This window comes from Peromyscus eremicus, chromosome 6 (assembly GCF_949786415.1).
Source record: "Peromyscus eremicus chromosome 6, PerEre_H2_v1, whole genome shotgun sequence".
NCBI classification, from domain to species: domain Eukaryota; kingdom Metazoa; phylum Chordata; class Mammalia; order Rodentia; family Cricetidae; genus Peromyscus; species Peromyscus eremicus.
In genome coordinates this window covers 98767263-98783739 of record NC_081421.1, presented here as the reverse complement: position 1 = coordinate 98783739, position 16477 = coordinate 98767263, and the positions used below count along the sequence as shown (strand labels likewise).

At 40.0% G+C, this 16477-nt stretch overlaps 1 protein-coding gene across 2 annotated transcripts in view; it reads right to left on the bottom strand.

Moving 5' to 3' along the window:
* Positions 1-16477, bottom strand: part of Zgrf1 (zinc finger GRF-type containing 1) — a 65657-nt gene that overhangs the window by 7991 nt on the left and 41189 nt on the right. The window contains exons 17-22 of one of the 2 annotated variants that reach the window (XM_059266208.1): positions 15428-15690; positions 12729-12888; positions 8601-8678; positions 7649-7796; positions 3038-3165; positions 408-531 (exon numbers count right to left, since the gene is read on the bottom strand). In XM_059266208.1, the coding sequence (XP_059122191.1) occupies positions 408-531; positions 3038-3165; positions 7649-7796; positions 8601-8678; positions 12729-12888; positions 15428-15690 (901 nt within the window). Of the gene's footprint in view, positions 1-407; positions 532-3037; positions 3166-7648; positions 7797-8600; positions 8679-10689; positions 10782-12728; positions 12889-15427; positions 15691-16477 lie in introns of those variants that run through there. The other variant, XM_059266209.1, reaches the window with a different exon arrangement.

Genomic DNA, 16477 nt, shown 5'->3' with positions numbered 1-16477 from the left:
TTTGGCATGCTAACAAAAAATAAATAAAAATTTAAGTATTTACTGAAAAAACTTTTTTTTTCTCTCCATTACTACTAGGTAGCGGTTGCTGGGTACCTAGATAGATGTAGTGGTTGCTGGGTACCTAGACAAATGTGGTGGTTGCTGGTACTGTGACGAAATGCCACTTCACTGTTCCTCTTAAATGGAACACTCATGAATAATGGAAGGTGATATACACTAAGAAATACTTCTGTTTTAAAGGCAGGTTAGAACAAGAGGATTCCACATGTCTTTAAGATGAATACTTTCCAAAGAACTCCAATTATAAAGTATTTAAGAACAAGGATAAGGTACCATATCTCCATCCTTTATCCACCCTCACAGTATACAATCCATGATAACTTAAAGTAGTTAGAAGTACATGCCATTAAGCAAAGTCGGTCAAAGAGAGTTTGTTCCAATCCATTTTCATGAGCTGCATCAGAACCCTGAATTGTAGGAGGCAGCTGTTTGGGGTCCCCAACGAGAATTAGCTTTTCAGACTCAAACCTAAAAAAGAAACAATTTAGAAACTTAATCTAAGCAAAGAGAAAGAGTATAGTAACAACATTCATTGCACTTTCCCAAATGTATTCTTAGAATTCACGTGTCAACAGTGGCCTAAGAGCTAGCATGGTTCAATGGTGCTAATAGGCATTTTAAAGGTTTTGAAATATTACCTCAGAGAATACTGAGTTAGACAGATGTTCAGGGGGTAAAGTGCTCTAAGACCTGAGCTCATATGCTGGCACTTGCCATAAAAGCTGAACACATTATAGTACAAATCTATAATGCCAGTTCTGGGAGCTGAGAGACAGGAGGACCCCAGGGACTCACTGGCCAGATAGTTGAAATGGTGAGCTGCGGATTCAGTGAGAGAACCTGTCTCAAAAAATAAGGTGAAGACGGCGGGATAGACGGCTCAGTGGTTAAGTGCACTTGTTTTTGCAGAGGACAAGTTTTGATTCCTAGCACCCACAGGGCAGCTCACAGCTGTCCATAACTCTATTCCAATTCCAGGATGCACATGATACACAGACATATAAACAAAATATCATACACATAAAATAAATAAATGAAATTTTAAAATTCCAAAAGGAAAAGAAGAGACTGTGAAGAACCACAAAGGAATGCACTAGGTGCCAACCTTTGGCCTCCACATGTACATCTATTTGAATATACATGGGGGAACACTGACACACGCACCCATGTGCACACACATGTTCACTTAACATACATTTTTTCCACAGTAAATGTACTAGGCGCCCCTTACCTCTACATAGAGTTAGTGTTTCACAGAACACATTTGAGAAACAGTGAAGTCAAGACCCCAGAAACTCTGAAGCTGTCTTGGAATTCCTTGGCTTGAACTCCGTTGTAGAAGTGAGATAAGGGCTGGAGAGATGGCTCAGCAGTTAAGAGCACTGACTGCTTTTTCAGAGGACCCGGGTTCAATTCTCAGCACCCACATGGCAGCTCACAACTGTCTGTAGCTTGGGTTCCAAAGGACCCAACACCCATGGCAAAACACCAATGCACATAAAATAAAAATACATTTAAAAAAACCAAAGAAGTGAGATGAACAAGGCCCTTGGGACAAAATGTCATTCTAAGTAGGAACAAGACAGTGTGGGAAGTCCTAGCTTCACAAACAAATCTGTATCCAAACCTCAACTCAACTAATCTGTAGGAACAAGACAGTGTGGGAAGTCCTAGCTTCACAAATAAATCTGCATCCAAACCTCAGCTCTACCTAATCTGTAGGAACAAGACAGTGTGGGAAGTCCTAGTCTCACAAACAAACCAGTATCCAAACCTCAACTCAACTAATCTGTAGCTCTCCCTGCTTTACATTCTTTTTTTTCCCCCCTTCGGAGCTGAGGACCGAACCCAGGGCCTTGCGCTTGCTAGGCAAGTGCTCTACCATTGAGCTAAATCCCCAGCCCCTCCTGCTTTACATTCTTACCAGTAAGCTGGAGGTAGTACCTCTGAGCTCGGCTGCTAAGAATCAAATGAAGGCCACAATGTGTTTAGAATGCAGCAGAACTGTGTTAACCTCCGTGCTCCACCCAGGGCCTCAGTGACCCTCCAAACCTGGCTGCTGGAGAGTGACCAAATCACTCTGATTGCCCAGTACCATTTCAGTAAAAAGCTAAAAAACCTTGTGCCCAGGAGTCTCCCGAGTCCCAGGCAAGCCCTGACAACTGGTGCTCTACTGACTCATCAACTGGGGACTGAGCAAGGTCTGCTGGTCCCACTGTGTCGGACTCTTCTATTTTTAGTTTTCATGGTCCTGGGGATTAAGCCCAGGAATCACATTAAATACATGTTTTATCCATTGAACTATATCCCAGCCCCAAAGATGCTTTAGAAGCACAATTTTCCACTGGCTATAAAGGTTTATATTTTATACTCTTAAATTTCTGGGGACGGGCTGGAGAGATGGTTCAGTGGTTAAGAACACTGGCTGCTCTTCCAAAGAGTTCAATTCCCAGAAACCATATGATGGTTTACAACCATCTGTAATGAGATCTGCTGCCCTCTTCTGGTGCACAGGCATACATGCAGGCAGAACACTGTATACATAATAATAAATAAATCTTAAAAAAAATTTCTGGGAACAAACTTTCATTTTCAATATACTTTTCTACATATTCTTTCATAAACTTAAAGAATACTTTTAAAAGCTAAACCATCAAATCATACAAAAGAAAGGGACCTGGAGGACACTGCCCAGTGGAGGTAGGAACCACTAACGCAGCTGACACACCTGGGAAGTCCTCTAAGGGTCCTAGCACTAATGCTCTTAAGGCTCTAAGGACTGTGTGATTCCAACAGCTACACTATAAGCTCACAAATTGTGATATATTTACTTCAAAGGTTTATTATTTACAAAGCGAATGTTAGTAACTGAATTGCTAAGAATTCTGACAAGTCTTTGTTGAGAGACTGAACCCAGGAAAGGTCTGAACTAACTGACTTGTGTTAGTTAGTGGGTTAGAAGAGAGTGGGTTACCTTGCAATAGGAAGGAGCGAGGCTGGTTCTGTCATCTGGCTGCACTCGTCCAGAACAACCACAGGGAATTTAAGGTCATTCATGCATGGGAATGGGCAGGCTGCACAGGTAATGCCAACGACTCGGACCTTTATTAAAAAAAAAAAAATGTGTTTTGAGACAAGGCAGACCAGGCTAGTTTACAATGTACTATGTAGCCCACGCTTAGCCTCAAAACCTCCTACCTCAACCTCTCTCCTGAGTGTTGAGATATTGGTTGTGAGTCACCATGCCCAGAAAAACAAAAATATCACTAACCAATGGCTATTAAAAGTAAATCAAGAATTTACTGGAGAACTTGAAGGCTGTCAGAAGACTAACCAAACCTTTGGTTCCTGCTAATTAGAAATCAGTTGTCAGTTTGTAGCTACATTTTCATTACTCTCACATATAAAGTAGGTGTTACAGGAAATGAGCTACTTTATAAGGTCACTAGCAAGAACATGCTTACTCTATATTACAACAGAAAGGATATATGAAAGCATGAATGGTTCAAGAAGCTTCAAGGATAACTTCTTTTGTCTTCTAGGTGAGCCTGAATTAACAGGATGCACATTTTATCAACACTGACCCATGTTTTCCACAAAGAACACAGAATATGCTAAGAAACCATCCTTTGCTTAACCTATGAACGCTGTAACACTGTGATTACTTAAGAAGGTAGCTGTCTAAGCAGGCCATGTCTGTAATTCCAGTACTCAGGGGGTTGAAGCAAGAGAATCAGGAATTCAAGGGCAACTTGGGCTATACAATGAGTCCTTGACTCAAATAAAATAAAACTTCAAATGTACTTTTACCCTTTACTGTATCTGAATTGTACAAACCTTAAATATTGTATCAAAATACCATTGTGTTCAAGGCACAAAGCTTGAAAGGCTAATATTTACTTATTATATAATATACAATAGAAAAATCAATGAATTTTTGAAATTAGACATGCTCGTGGTCCACTATCTGTGAGTTATACACATATATATTGTATGAATGATATGTGTATATATATCCATTTCCCTTCCTAATATCTATAGTATAATGGCACCGCATAGCAAGGGCAGTCCAAATAAACAGATGACCTCTTTTTAAAAATTACTTCTTTTTAGGACTAGAGAGGGGGCTCAGCAGTTAAGAGCACTAGCTGCTTGCTCTGTCAGAGGCCTGAGTTCAATTCCCAATATCCACATGGTAGCTCACAACCACCTGTAACTGCAGTCCCATGGGATCTGATGCCCTCTTCTGATGTGCAGATATACACTCATAGAAAACACCCATATACGTGAAATAAATAAATACATAAATACATAAATAAATATTTTAAAATTGTTTGGGTTTGAGATTATAATTACATCATTTCCCCCCTCCTTCTCCTACCTCTAAGCCTTCCATATATCCCCTCATGCTCTCTTTCAAATTCATGGCCTCTTTTTCATTACTTGTTATGTATGTATGTTTTCCTAAATACACCCGTACAATCCGCTCAGTCTACATGTATATTGTTACTTGTATATATGTTTTCAGAGCATCAATACCAAATGATTTTTTCAATAAACCTAGCTGACAAAAATAGGGTTCTCAACTGTTGCTCCCATAGAGCCTAAGAAAAAATTATAAGCATTATTTTCTTAACATTTATCATACACAATAGCTCTGTATCAGTTACACTTTTATTCTTTCATTAAGCCTGATGGTCTGAGTTCACTCCCCAGGACCAACCTGGAGGAAGGAGAGAGCCTCTGCAAATGGTCTTCTGACACAAACACATGCACACACGCACGCACGCACGCACGCACGCACGCACACACGCGCACACACGCACACAAAAAAAATGTAATTAAAAAAAAAAAATAAGACCAGATGAGGTATATGACTTTAATCCCATCACTTAGGAGGCAGAAGCAGGTGGATTTCTGTGAATTTGAGGCCAGCCTGCATAGCAAGTTCCAGGACAGCCAGGACTAACTACACAGAGAAACCCTGTCTCAAAACACAAACAACAAAAGCAGACTGGAGAGATGGCTCAGCAGTTAAGAGCACTGGCTGCTCTTCCAGAGGTCCTGAGTTCAATTCCCAGCAACCACATGGTGACTCACAATCATCTATTAGTGGAATCTGATGCCCTCTTTTGGCATAAAGTTGTACATGCAGATAGAGCACACATCTTTAAGTAGATAAATAAATCTTAAAAACAAACAAACAACAAAAGAAAAAAGTATAACCTTAAAAAGAAATCTGGGAGCTGTCGAGATGACTCAGTAGGTTAGGCACCTGCAGTTTCTCCAGCGGACCTGAGTTCAGTTCCCAACACCCACACTGGACAGCTAACAAACCCCTATAACTCCAGGTCCAAGGGACCCAACTCTCTCTTTTGTTCTCTGCAGGTACCTACATCTCCACATACAGTCACACACACACACACACACACACATATACAAACTAAAATAAATAAATAAATAAATAAATCCCAGTGTGTAAGCACTTAGTACTTTAAAAATATTCAATCTGTAGCTCATACACTTCTCTTGGTACAACTCTGAAACACTATTTGTTATTTAATTTCTGGAAACTATATCTAACAAAAGCAATTTAGAAGAAAAATCTTAAATTTATAAATCAATAAGCTTTTAAAAATATTAAAAAACGAAGGTTTTCCCTTAAGCATTTTATTATTTTTAGCTTGTTGTTGTTATTTGAGACAGTGTCTCTCTATGTAGCCCTGCCTGGCTGCACTGGACTCACTTTGTAGACCAGGCTGGCCTTCAACTCACAGAGACTCACCTGACTCTGCCTCCTTCAAGTGCTGGGATTAAAGCCGTGCACCACCAGGCCAGGCCGTTTTTAATCTTTCAATTCATTGTTATACTGCTGAGAGTGGACTAGCAGAAGACACTCTGTTGCTGACTAGGAAGTAGGAACTATAAAGCATGCTTTGAAAGTTTTATTGTAAAGTCAGAGTACTGAGGAGCATCAGGTCTGTCTGCTTGACTGGACTAGTTAGTGCAGTTTAAAAAAAAAACACAGTTTCATTTGTGAATAGGTAATGCTAATAAGCAAAAGATTGTTATAACTAAAAATTATCAAAAAATATCAGCAGCTATTCTTTTGTTGTTTTGTTTTTTGAGACAGGGTTTCTCTGTGTAGTTAGTCCTGGCTGTCCTGGAACTTGCTCTGTAGACCAGGCTGGCCCCAAGGTCACAGAGATCCGCCTATCTCTGCCTCCAAAGTGCTGAGATTAAAGGCGTGGGGCACCCCCCCTACCCCCCACCCCGGCAGCAGCTATTCTTATATATTGTTATTATAGCCAGTTGAGTAATTTACACAAATGACAATTTGTATTCATGGAGAACAACCAAATTCAGCATTTGGTTGAGGAGAGGTAGCATAGAGTAAATTCTACAACTCTGATTATAGAAAATTAATCTCAAGGAGTCTAAGAACTTCTAGATGCTGTGGCAGCTCATGTTGTTAATCCCAGCACTAGGAAGGCAGAGACGGGAACACTGTTGAGTTCCAGGTCAGCTAGGGCTACAAAGAAAGATGCTGTAACAAAAACAAAGACAGGATTCTGGGGACTCCAAAAATGCAGACCTGTCATGTACTGGTCATTACTTTCTATTTTGCTTTCCCTGTAAGGTTTGTATGACATCCAGCACACTAGCAGTGCTTACGACCAGAGGGGCAGGTGGAGGTTGTTTTCTTGCCTCACTGATGTGGGCTTGGCAAACAGGATGGTAGGGGCCAGGACATGAGCATACGCTCTGAAGGTCTAGCCTGCTTTCCTGTGCTGCTTTAAGTACAAGGTCTTTTGCAGATAGCACAAAGAACGAGACTGGCTCACAGTCGAAGCTGAGCCATAGCAGCTGACATGGAGTCCTAAGTTGTCCCGAGATCCTGTTGTTCAGCAGCATGATTTTAGCAACAGCTGACCAAGACAAGGTCAAGACAGGCTGGTTTACCAAAATCTCTTTGCAGAAAATGATCAATGTCCATGCAGTCCAAGGGAGCCAATGACTTCCCTTTTTCTTCACCCACTGTTCTGTTCCTCAGGCACCACTGTCATAGGATGAAGCCACTGATTTTTCTCTCCTACCCATGATGCCCTTCACCAAGGAGATAATACTTCTTGTTGCAGTCCGGGCACCTGGCACCCAATGCCTGGGAGCCAGTGGAATGCTACTGGGATTCTTGGGCACAGACAGATCCTGAGAGACCCGGCTTTCTAGGAGCACATCAAAGACAAATTTGCACTCTGATATTTTACCCAGAGTAAAAACCTTTTTTCAGTCTCCTAGAATACAACTAATTTTACTGAGCATACCGAGAATTTACTCAAAGCTCCCCATTTTTGTCTTTAAGCCTCTATGTAAAGGGAGAAGAAAGAATGCCGCAGGCATGGTGACTAAGATGTTCATCACCAACTTGAAGAATGTTTGCAGCAATCAAAATATGCACTAGGTAAAGTCTGTAAGGACACAGGAGGCATACACCTTGTTGAATTAAGGATCATCCATCCCACAACTAAGAAGAATCTGAGCAGAACATACAGATCAAGAAAGGACTGACGCAATTCCACCTCACCTGCTTCAGCAGGGTTCTGTTGGTCCCCAGTTTATGCTGCTCAATACTTCTTCTCACATAAACCCTTTCTGCAGGAGTCAGGTCTTCCTTCATCAATGCGTGCAATTCTTTCAATTGTTCACTTTCATTTTCTGAGCCAGCATGCAAGCTGAAATTGAGTAACAGAAGAGAATATTCCTTGCTCATTTCATTTCTTATACATTCTTATACACCAGAAGGAATAAAATGGATTAGACTTTTTTATGTTTGTTGGCTTGTTTTTGTTTTTCTGAGGCAAGATCTCACTGTCTAGTCCTAGCTGTCCTGGAATTAGCTATGGAGATAATGCTGACTTCGAACTCAGAGATCTACCAGCTTCTGCCTCCCAAGAGCCAGAATTAAAGGCAGGCACCACCACACCTACTTTGTTTACTCTAAGTTAGAATTTCTACTTAGGTTTCCTAATTTAACTAAGCTATCAAAGGCCAAATTTAAGGTTAAAAAACATAACATTTTCATAGTCCTTTTTTCTTTAATTCTTTTTATTTATTATTTTTGTGTGTTTCATAGCATGCCTGCCAATCCTACCCATCTCTCCCCACCAAAAGAATAAATGAATAAAATAAAATTTAAGAGAAAAAAAAGAAGGGAAAAAATCTCATCATGAAAGCTGCAGTGTGACACAGTGAGTCACACAGTAAACCCCTTTCTCCATACATCTTTACATGCAGGCATTCATTGCAAAGAACAGTTGGTCTGGTTCAAGGCCCCTGGTCTCTGCCACACCATCAACACTGGGTTCTCACTGGGACTCTTCCTAGACATTCCATTGCTGTCCTGTATCATGGAGATCTGCAGCCCCCTGCCCCCCACCTCCCCCATGACCCAGCAGATCACAGATAGAGTAGATGTTGGAGTGGGCCTAGTTTCCTACTTAGAATATTCTGTAACTTTTAGGATTTAGCAGTCTCACCTGTAAGGTAAAATTGGCTTGGCAATCTTCCTAACACTCCCAACTCTGATGAACTTTTCAAATCCAAGACTGAGAAGCCTTAAAGAAAATAAGACAAAAGAGATTCTCTTTAGTTACAAAGCAGAGTGTAAAACACAGTTTCATGTATTACTTATTTTAATGTGAGCTTTTCTTTTATATATATATATATAAAATTTATTTTTTATTTTGTATGCATTAACGTTTTGCCTGAATGTATGTGTATCCGTGTGAGGGTACTGGATTCTAGAGTTGCAGACAGTTGTGAGCTGCCATGTGGGTGCTGGGAATTCCAGGTCCTCTGGAAGAGCAGTCAGTGCTCTTAACTGCTGAGCCATCTCTCCAACCCCGTGAACTTTTCTTTAAAGACATTATGTAGCCCAGAGTATCCTTAAACTCTCAATGCTCTTGCCTCAGCCTCTTGAGAACTAGACTAGACATATAGATGTGCACAAACATGTTCATTATTATTTTTTGCACAGAACTGCATTTTAAGAGTTATATAATTCAATTTGAAATATCTAAACTCAAATAAAGTAAAAGCAATTAGTTTGTTCTTTCCATTTAAGTCCCAGGTAATTCCCCATTATCTTAGATTAAAAAAAAAAAAATGTTGTCCTTATTCACTCTTAGGTATCTCATGAGAGTGCACAATAGCAAAACTCTGCCAATGGACAATCTTTTAAAATATATCAAGAAGCATAAGATGCTTCTATTTTTACCCTAGCTTAGGACATTTTCGTGAGCTTGCAAGCTGGCTTGGTGGATAGAAGAGCTTGCTGCACAAGCCAGACAAGTTATGTTTGATCCACAGAACCCACGGTGGATCTCTATATCTGTGTCTCTCTTTGTCTCTGTCACACATAGTTTTTTTTTTTTTAAGTTACTTAAAAGACAAAGATTCAGAGATAGATATAAAGACTTAAGGATTTTTGTCACAAAATAATTTATATTGGGTAAAATTTTGTAATTTACTGATTAAAACTCACTTGAATAATGGTATCAGCAAATCACTGAATATAATTATAAAAAGTCATTGGACATTGTACTGCACACCTTTAATCCCAGCACTCAGAAAACAGAGGCAGATGAGTCTCTGAGTTCAAAGCCAACCCAGTCTAAAAAGTGAGTTCCAGGACAGCCAGGGAGTAAGACCCAGTACGTGCATACGTGCGCTCACACTTGTGTGTGTGTGTGTGTGTGTGCGCGCGCGCGCGCGTGCGCGCGCGCGTGCACACGCATGTAAGTTGTATATGTTAGGGCAGTGCTTTATCACTGAGCTTCATCTCCAGTCCAAAATAAACTTTAAGTTTAAAAAAAGAAATCAGACATAGCTGGGCCTGGTGGCATGTGCCTGACTTCCCAGCACTTAGCAGGGAGCGGCAGAAGGTCGTCCTTGGTTAACAGTGGCTTTGAGCCAACTCTGAGGTATATGAGATGCTGTCTCAATAAAAAAGAAAAAAAAAATTTTTATTAAATGTATTTATTTTATTATTATTTTTTATTAAATTTAAAAAGCAAGACATGAAACGATACATACTGCTATGTTATTGAATTCCATGTTTAGGAAGTAAATGTGAATGGATATAAACATAATCCATGAAGAAATATAAAATATATAATCTATATACGTTCTTCAAAATATTTTAGTTTTGTTTTTTAATTGGGTATATGCGTGAGTGTGAGTGTGAGTGTGTGCAAACAGAGACCAGAGGTGTTGGATCCCCTGGAGCTGACATCTGTTATGGGTGCTAGGAAACAAACACCAGTCCTCTAGAAGAGCAGTGCATGCTCTCAACTGCTAATTCATTTCTCTAACCTAAGTATTTTCCAGCAACCACATTAATTTGACGAAGGGTTAATTTTAAGGTTGGGGAAATGGCTCATTAGGCAAAAGATCCTTGCCATGCAAGCTGGGAAACCTGAATTCCATCTCTGAACCTATGTAAAGGCAGTGGGAAAAAAATGAATTCATAGTGTTGTCCTCTGGCTGTGAAACACGTAATGTAGCATGTGTGCCTACACACATCAGCCTTATATACCAAATAATAAGACTTAAAAAAAATTAGGCAGAGTCTTACTATGTAGGCTAGACTGAAGCTTACATAGATCCACTTCCCTCTGTCTCCCAGGTTCCGGAATTAAAGGCTTGTGCCATTACACCTGGCAAATAAAAAAATTTTGAAAGTTTATTTTTTTTAATATTTCTTTAATATTTCTTTCTACCTGAATGTATGTATGTGTACCATGTGTGTATCTGGTGTCTGAGAATGCCAGAAGAGGCCATCAGATACTACCCTGGACCTGAAGTTGTCCTCTGACCTCCACATGTATGCTGTGGCACACACACACACACACACACACACACACACACACACACAGAGCACACACACAGAGAGAGATTAAACAAAAAGACTAGCTATATGAGTCATGAATTTTTAAAAACAAAGCTGTTGTTTATGTTGAAATTCAGATAAATACTAAATTACTGATAAATATTGAGTATTTCCTTGGCATTTACAAATACACTTATTTATTGTCCCCGTGTGTGCACACTCATGCCAATCTGGGCACACATGTGCCTCCGTTCATCACCTGGGCAGCTAATGCCTTTACCTGTTGAGCCATTTCACCAGTCCTCCTTTGCAATTAAACAAGCAAGCAAAACCAAGAAATCAAAAGAGCGTTTGGTATTGCTATGCAAGCAGGAGTCCTGAGCTCAAATCCCTAGCACCCACGTTAGAAACCAAAAACCTGACATGGTCATGCAATCACCTATAACCTAGTACTATGAGGGGCAGAGGCTAGATTCAGGCTCAGAAAGAGAGTCTGCCTCAAAGTAAGTAATAAGGTGGAGTGATAAAGTAGGAGATGACATTCTCCTCTGACTTCTACACATGTCAAGGTGTACACTTGTACCACACACACACACACACATACAGAAAGAGAGAAAGAGAGAGAGAGAGAGAGAGAGAGAGAGAGAGAGAGAGAGAGAGAGAGAGGGAGTTAAAAATTCTTTTTGTATTTACTTACATTGTTATTGGCTTCTTTGTATCCCTCTTATTAAAACAATGACATAACTTACATTGTTCAGCTATGTTAATGCGTTTATACAGGTGTATGAGCAAGAGAATGGCCTATAATTGTTGGTTTGGTGATTGGAATTTAACCGATGTCTATGATAATAAACCAACCCTCTGAGTCAGAGGTAAATATGACAGGAAATAGCATAAGCACCATGCTGCGTGTGAATCCTCTGGTACCCAATGCTGTGGAATAATCCTTTTCTACACTATGAATATGTATTACTCTCATTGGTTAATAAAAAGCTGACAGCCGGTAGCTGGGCAGGAAGTTAGGAGGGAAAGCCAAACTGAGAATGTAGGGAAGGAGAAGGGTGGAGTCAGGAGTCACCAGCCAGACACAAGGAAGCAAGATGAGAATGTCATACTGAGAAAAGGTACCAAGCTACATGGCTAAACATAGGTAGAATTGTGGGTTAATTTAAATGTAAGAGCCAGTTAGTAATAAGCCTCAGCTACCGGCCGAGCATTTATAAGTTATATTAAGCCTCTGAGTGATTATTTGAGAGTGGGGTGGGACAGAGAAATTCTGCTTACACCCCAGGATCCACCAGGAGATGTAGAGCATGTTAGCAGATGCCTGCACGTGCGAAACTGTATAGCTAAGGGGCACTGAGGTTGGAAATCCTCTACTCTTAGCAACAAGCAGTGGGCAATCATCCTTTTAATTCCAGAGGAAGACATCATCCCATCAGTCCAACTTGCAACCCTGAAAAATACCTTTCAAAGGAATGCTCAGGGCTCACCAGATTGCCTCCCTCAGCAACACACTTCCAGCCCTACGTGTTCTTGGCTGAACTTGCATTTTATAGGGTTATTCCAAACTGTTAAAGATAAACTGTCAGCTAAATGAACAATTACTTCTTAAGAAGTTAGACTGTTACTACTTCATAGCTCTTGGGTCACAAGCAATGGCCTTACACTCTTGTCAGGCAGCAAGAATACATATGGACACTAGGAATTCAGTGTACTCCCTCTCAACAATAATCTAAAATATCAGTTAATTAAATCCACTTGTCATACTTACCCAAGAAGCACTCTGTCAACAGCTACATTAGTGGAAGAAGAAATGAGAAGTTTCCATGGCCTTCCATTTCCAACTGTTCCAGCATCACACTTTTCAAACAGCTGTACAAAGAATAAAATCACCACAGCCAGCAAATAGCTTTTGCCTGCTCCAAAAACACCTAAAATACCATAAAAACTTTTTTATGAATGCACAAGCAATATCTTCTCTATTTTACCTTCCTTCATTTAACTAATTAATATATTTTAAAAAAGAGTGTCCACTATGTGCTATGCAAGAGGATAAACAGATAAAGAAAACATTTTCATCTTCAGTAAGGCTACAGTAAACAGGATAAATAGGTAACGAGATTATGCTAACAGGGTAACACTGTTATGGGACCAGAGAAGAAAAACTATCTATCTTTGCCCTGGTGGAGATGGGAAAGTGTCCTTTAAAGAAAGAAGAAGCAGAACTAAGTCTCCCAAAATCCCACACTGACACTCTACAGAAAGTCAGCTAAGCGTGTTGACAGCATTTTCAGAAATTTCCACAGGTACACAGCAAAGAGGCAAGAAAGGAGGCTTGGGTAGGTAAAGGGATAAACCATAAGAGGACAAATCAGACTCGGGAGGCAGAGGCAGGTGGTTCTCTGTGAGTTCTAGGCCAGCCAGGCAATACTGTCTCAAAAAAAGATAAATTGTAAGTCCACTATAGCTAAAAATTTTGAAATTTCTCTTGAAGCTGGCAGGCAGACACTGAAGGACTTTAAGCAACTGAACTAACTTGTAAGAATATATGTCTTAGAAAAACTATGTGGAAGCTGGGCATGGTGGCACATACCCTTAATCCTAGCACTTGTCAACATAATAAATGCAACTTTACTGAGGGCCCCATACACTGTACACTCCTCTAAGCATTCTATTTATATTTAATCATTTAAACATACAACCATACAAGGTATGTGCTATTTTTATTCCACATTTCACAGAACAGGAAATCAAAGCTAAGAAGTCAGTCACCTATCCAAGATCATACATGCTGCGAGCTGCAAAAAAATGTATGAAATGGGATTTCAGCTGATTATGACAATCTAATACCTGAAAGAAGCCAAGGGCCTTCCATAGGTCAAGCTGAGGCTCATGGAGTCTTGGTGATATTGGCTTTTGATTATTAGCTGTTTCCTGCTATGAATTTCTCATATGCTATTACAGCTTTTCCATCATTCATTGGGCACCATTTACTCTATACTAAAGGAATATTTAAATAACCTTCTGTGCAGTGACATGGCCAGTATCCCTAATTTCAGGCCTTTCTGTCACTATCATCATTAGCAGCATCTGGCCAGGACCATCCCCAGATGGATGAAAGTATCTTATCTGAGATACCTCACAGATACCTCAGAGATTCTCTAAGAACAGACTTAAGCATCCAGACTATCTGTTTGAGAAGGCCGGTGGATGTGCTAGTTCAGCTTAACTTTCTCCCTTTCCAAAGTCTTATCTCTAGTTTTAGATCCACCCTTAACAATTTACTCAGAACTAAAGGGTTCCAACTTACAGGTACATCTAGCTGTGATGGAAGATGCCTAGCCAAGTTGCCTAGCAACCAAGCACACTCACCAGAAATGGCAGGAGCAGAGATAGGTTGGAGAGATAAGGGCCAAAGTAATTAAAAAAAAAAAAAAAAGCAGTTTTATTTTCAGATGGCAAGATGAAAACGAGAAAAGAGAATGAAGAACTAGATGGGTAAGAACTGGAGAGGAATGAACTGAGATGGGGAAGAACTAGATTGAAGGGCTAGAAGAAAGTACTAGAGGGGGCTGGAGAGATGGCTCAGCGGTTAAGAGCACTGGCTGCTCCTCCAGAGGTCCTGAGTTCAATTCCCAGCAACCACATGGTGGCTCACAACCATCTGTAATGAGATCTGGTGCCCTCTTCTGGCCTGCAGGGATACATGCAAGCAGAGCACTGTATACATAATAAATAAATAAATCTTAAAAAAAAAAAAAAAAAAAAAAAAGAAAGTACTAGAGGAATGAGATGGAAGATGAGGAAGAGCCAGATGGGGAAGAACAAGATGAGGAAGAACAAGAAGAGAAAGAAGGAGATGGAGAGGAGCTGAGATGGGAAAGAACTAGATGGATGAGAACCTAGACGGGGCAGAACTAAGATGAGAGAATTAAGATAGAATTTAGAGGGGACAGCAGATAAATGTAGAGAGAAATCAGGCAAAAAAGGAGCTAGGCATGAGAGCAGAATAGAAGCTGTGTAGAGAGAGAACTGACTCAGAGGAATAAAGTGTATGGACTAAAGAGTTTTGTGTATGTAGATTCATTTCATATCATCAAAGATTAGATTAACAGCTGGTTGTAGATTCTTGCCGGACCCTGGGAGAGGAGCAGGACCCCCATAGTCCCTGTTACATACAGCCAATAAACGATGGAGCCAGGATATGAAAACAATACATTCTTACCACTAGAACACAACAAAAAAGCAGAATAACCTATAAATGTTTACATTTACCACGACTGTCTCTTTCTTTTTTTTTTTTTTTTTTTTTTTGAGACAGGGTTTCTCTGTGTAGCTTTGCGCCTTTCCTGGGACTCACTTGGTAGCCCAGGCTGGCCTCGAACTCACAGAAATCCACCTGCCTCTGCCTCCCGAGTGCTGGGATTAAAGCCGTGCGCCACCACCGCCCGGCGACTGTCTCTTTCTTACCATGGATAATTGTGACAGGCAGGGAATGGGTGCAGGGCTCCAGTGTGTCTTCATCACTTTCTTGGGAGGCCATCATTTGAGCTATCTGAATTAGTGCTGTAGCCTGATCCTTGTTCAACTTGTGTATGTCAATCAATTCACTAGCTAACTGCAGGGTTGCTCCTAGGTTCAGGAGTTCAGTTTTTGTTTTAATATTTGCAACAGCTGGTGGGATAAATTTTCTTTTACTGACATTTTTATTGTTAAATGTAGTTGGCCGAGACCTAGTAAAAAGAGAGTACATCAGAAACAGGGACTTCTGAAGTGTGCGAGTGGACTCATTCATAACTTAGCTTTTACTTTACAATCGTCAGAGAACATTTTTGGAGAATAGGCTTCAATCTGGAGGGTGCAAGAGAACTAATATTTACAGAATACCTACTATATGCTGGCATAAATTTTAGTAATTTACATATTAATTTATATACTCTTCACATAAAAAGGAATTATCTCAAATAAAGATAAGTAAATATTGAAATGTTTCCACAAAATCACAGCACTAATAAGTAGTACACTGGCTTAGATAATTAACATAGCTTCTACATCAGGTAAAATTATAATAGGCAAATGGACTTTATTGTTATTTAAAAATATATAAAAATGAAGTTACAAGGCTTCAAAAAATAAATAAAAAATAACAACCTAGGGCACTGTGGCAAAGAAAAGGGTAATGCTGCAGGACAGATGATAATAAGAACCCAAACTGGAAGAGAGACGCTGAGACTGTAGCTCAGTGCTGGAGCACTGGTTCAGCATGTATGGGTTGAATGCCCAGTGCAAGAAAACGTACTTTTCTCATTTTAATATATTAAGTATAAATTGACTTTCCAATTGTTTTCATTCATTCATTCATTCGGTGATTTATTAAGGCAGGGTCTCATGTATCCCAGGCTGACCTGGAACTCTCTATGTAGCTGAAGATGAACTAGAATGCATGTGTTTGCTATCTCTACCTCTACCAGAAGTGGTAAGAGTACAATATATTGCCACAGCTGATTTATGTGGTAATGA